General features: G+C 42.0%; 1 protein-coding gene across 1 annotated transcript in view; it reads right to left on the bottom strand. All coding sequences in view use genetic code 11, as the record gives it.

Annotated features, from left to right (window-relative positions):
- Positions 1 to 2659, bottom strand: part of EGR_10757 (hypothetical protein) — a gene marked incomplete at both ends in the record, with an annotated part of 4844 nt that overhangs the window by 302 nt on the left and 1883 nt on the right. Inside the window, 2 exons of the mRNA XM_024500006.1 lie at positions 921 to 1001; positions 1296 to 1477. Of these exons, the coding sequence (XP_024345575.1) occupies positions 921 to 1001; positions 1296 to 1477 (263 nt within the window). The remainder of the gene's footprint in view (positions 1 to 920; positions 1002 to 1295; positions 1478 to 2659) is intronic.

Here is a 2659-nt window from a genome sequence, read left to right as displayed (position 1 = left end):
ATAAATTTCACCAAGAGGAAGAAGAAAGCATTTCTCAAATCGGAAAAATAATGGGAAGAAGCAGAACAGTAGCGATTAACTTTCCAACTAAGAGTGGATCAGTTAGAGAGCACCAGCTACTATTTCGAATTAGTAGGAGACAAAAATGATTTGGAGTTAAAAATTGTCTCATTGCAAGTAGTCATGCGACTCATGACGCAGACTGCTACATCAGACTCCGTCTACATCCAGCATGGTCAGTCCAGTAATGCAAGCTCCAGGATACTTTCAAATGCACGCTTCAATAGCTTGTCCCAATCATAATTCTTTAAAACCTCCAAGTATACGCATCAAAACCTGCTGCACATAACCTTTCTCGGTTTGTTAGGACAACAATACAAGCAACGGGCGATCACGCGCCAGTTTTTATTTTCAATGGAAAACGAAAACAAGGGGTACAGTCTATCACAAAAGTGGGTAAATCCAGTCAATGGCATGATTAGATGTCAATGAGCACAGAAAATCTGGCCTGTCAATATCTAATGCCCACCAGTGCTGAGTGAAGGGACCCAAACACAACTAGTAGCCGCAGTGGGAGCAGCAGCATAACCGCTCATTCAAGATTCACACGAACAAACAGATCACACCAGAAACCAAAAGTTAAGAGTAAAATGCAGATCAAACGAAGGTATGGTTACTCTTAAGCCATACAAGTGGCATTTCTATCGTGCGCATCCCATCCAATCGGCACTACCTGCTACAATCACAAAAGACTGCATCTAACAGTGAGGAGAAACACCTTGTCAGAGTAGATAAACAAAAAAACAGGAAATTATGCGTATATATAAGTAGGTGCTTCTTCACCAACAAATACATTTGTAATTACAAGAACTTATAATTTGGTAGGGTTCCCCATCCATATATCCACACTCTTCACTCACGCTGACGACTGATCCTCCCTACCCACGACGACGTCACGATCGTAGGAATCACTGCGCAGCACCGCATTGCACTTTGCAGGCCTCCAACGGTTTTAGTGGAGATTCATCGGCGAAAACTGATCACTAAATGCACTTCGACATCACCACAGTCTCGGCGAAATGCAGGCAGGTCATTTGCTAACTTGGAGAGGACAAAGCTGGTATGCTACTTCACGTGTTCATTCGCTTCCATTTTCCGTGGTAAAATCCAAAGTTTCCAACCACCCACCACCCGTGCCAACACCAATCCGAAAAAGTATCCCCTACCAGCTTGTTTGTTCCAATCGCGTCTTCTGTACAAGATGCGATTCAGTTCATCGATACAGAAAATCATACTCAATTGCCCTTCCACAGGATACTGTGGCTGTGTCCAAGTCCAGCCCGATGAGTACGATAGATTCTAGCACCATAGGTGCTAGAACAACTTGGATATTCCAACCGTTACCATGTACTTGTGAAAAGACTTTACGAAGGAGAGCAATAGCGAGGTCTCCACCAAACGATGTGCATTGGACACTCTAAAACGATAACAACTGACGAGCTGAAACCCATTCTCGTCTAAACAAAGTGCGGGGTAGTAGCAACTCCCACTTTCAAATTAGGTGATCTTGAGTAATCCCCCGAAGCATGTCAAATGATGTGAAAAAAGAACTAGACACACCCCTATCCATTTATGCTCAGGACCGTCAGTACTAACAATTAAGGGCCAATGTGCGACAAATTTCCTTTCTTATAAGCAACTCGAGCCTTCCCAGCCAAAACCATGATGTTATTACGTCGACAGACAATATACTAAGATGTAGTCGATGACCTTGAGGATGACAATTTAACAGAGGCATAAGGTTTGAAAATTTACTTGAAAATATGTTTTGATAACGGTTAGTAAAAACTACAGTTAACTTAATGTAATTTAATGTTTAGAATGTCATTGATGCCTCTTGAACTGTATAATTGGGGCATCCAAAAGAAGGTTTTTTTGAATTTATCTCTGCATTGGAAAACAACTGGCAGAATAAAAAATTGAAATTTTTTTTGGTCTGGCAAATTTTTAAACGCAGCTTAAATACGTCTCGCTAATCCCTTTACATTGCGGCAGACTTACTGGTTATTTCTAATTCACTCCCTTCGTGACACTTTGCACCTGTGACCTGATACGCCATCTGGTGCACATTTAAGTGACCTACAACGCCCACCTCATTCTTTGTTGCTGATTACACCCCTTGGCGTTCCATTATTTTAATCCTATGTCAACCTTATCTCTTCAAGACTACGGTAATGAGTCGTCTTGTCTTGGAAACGCCATAGCCACTTATGTGAGAACTGGCACTTTGAATAGTGGAGCGCCTGGTTATGATTTCATCAGATCCTCTACATTTGTCCACAATTACCACAGACCGTTCAACATGAAGACACAGTCACAATTATGTGTATTTTACATATGTTACTGCATAAAACCAGAAAAAAAATACGCAAATCCGAATGACGTAACCATCTAGTCGCATCAGTAGCTCAAACCGTCTGCACATAGAAATCACAAACACCACGTGAGGAGGTAAGGTGGTGGTGGAGAGGAGGAAGAGAGGGAGAGAGGGAGGAGAACTGTTTGGCTCTCTAGAGAAGTCAATCCCTCATTTGTGTTAGCTTAAAGAATCAAAGCATTTACCGGGGCCCTCACTTCATTTCCTCTCTCATTCTACTCT

This window comes from Echinococcus granulosus, assembly GCF_000524195.1.
Source record: "Echinococcus granulosus chromosome Unknown EG_S00264, whole genome shotgun sequence".
NCBI classification, from domain to species: Eukaryota; Metazoa; Platyhelminthes; class Cestoda; order Cyclophyllidea; family Taeniidae; genus Echinococcus; species Echinococcus granulosus.
The sequence above is the reverse complement of the archived record's forward strand: the minus strand, read 5'-3'. Positions and strand labels throughout refer to the sequence as shown.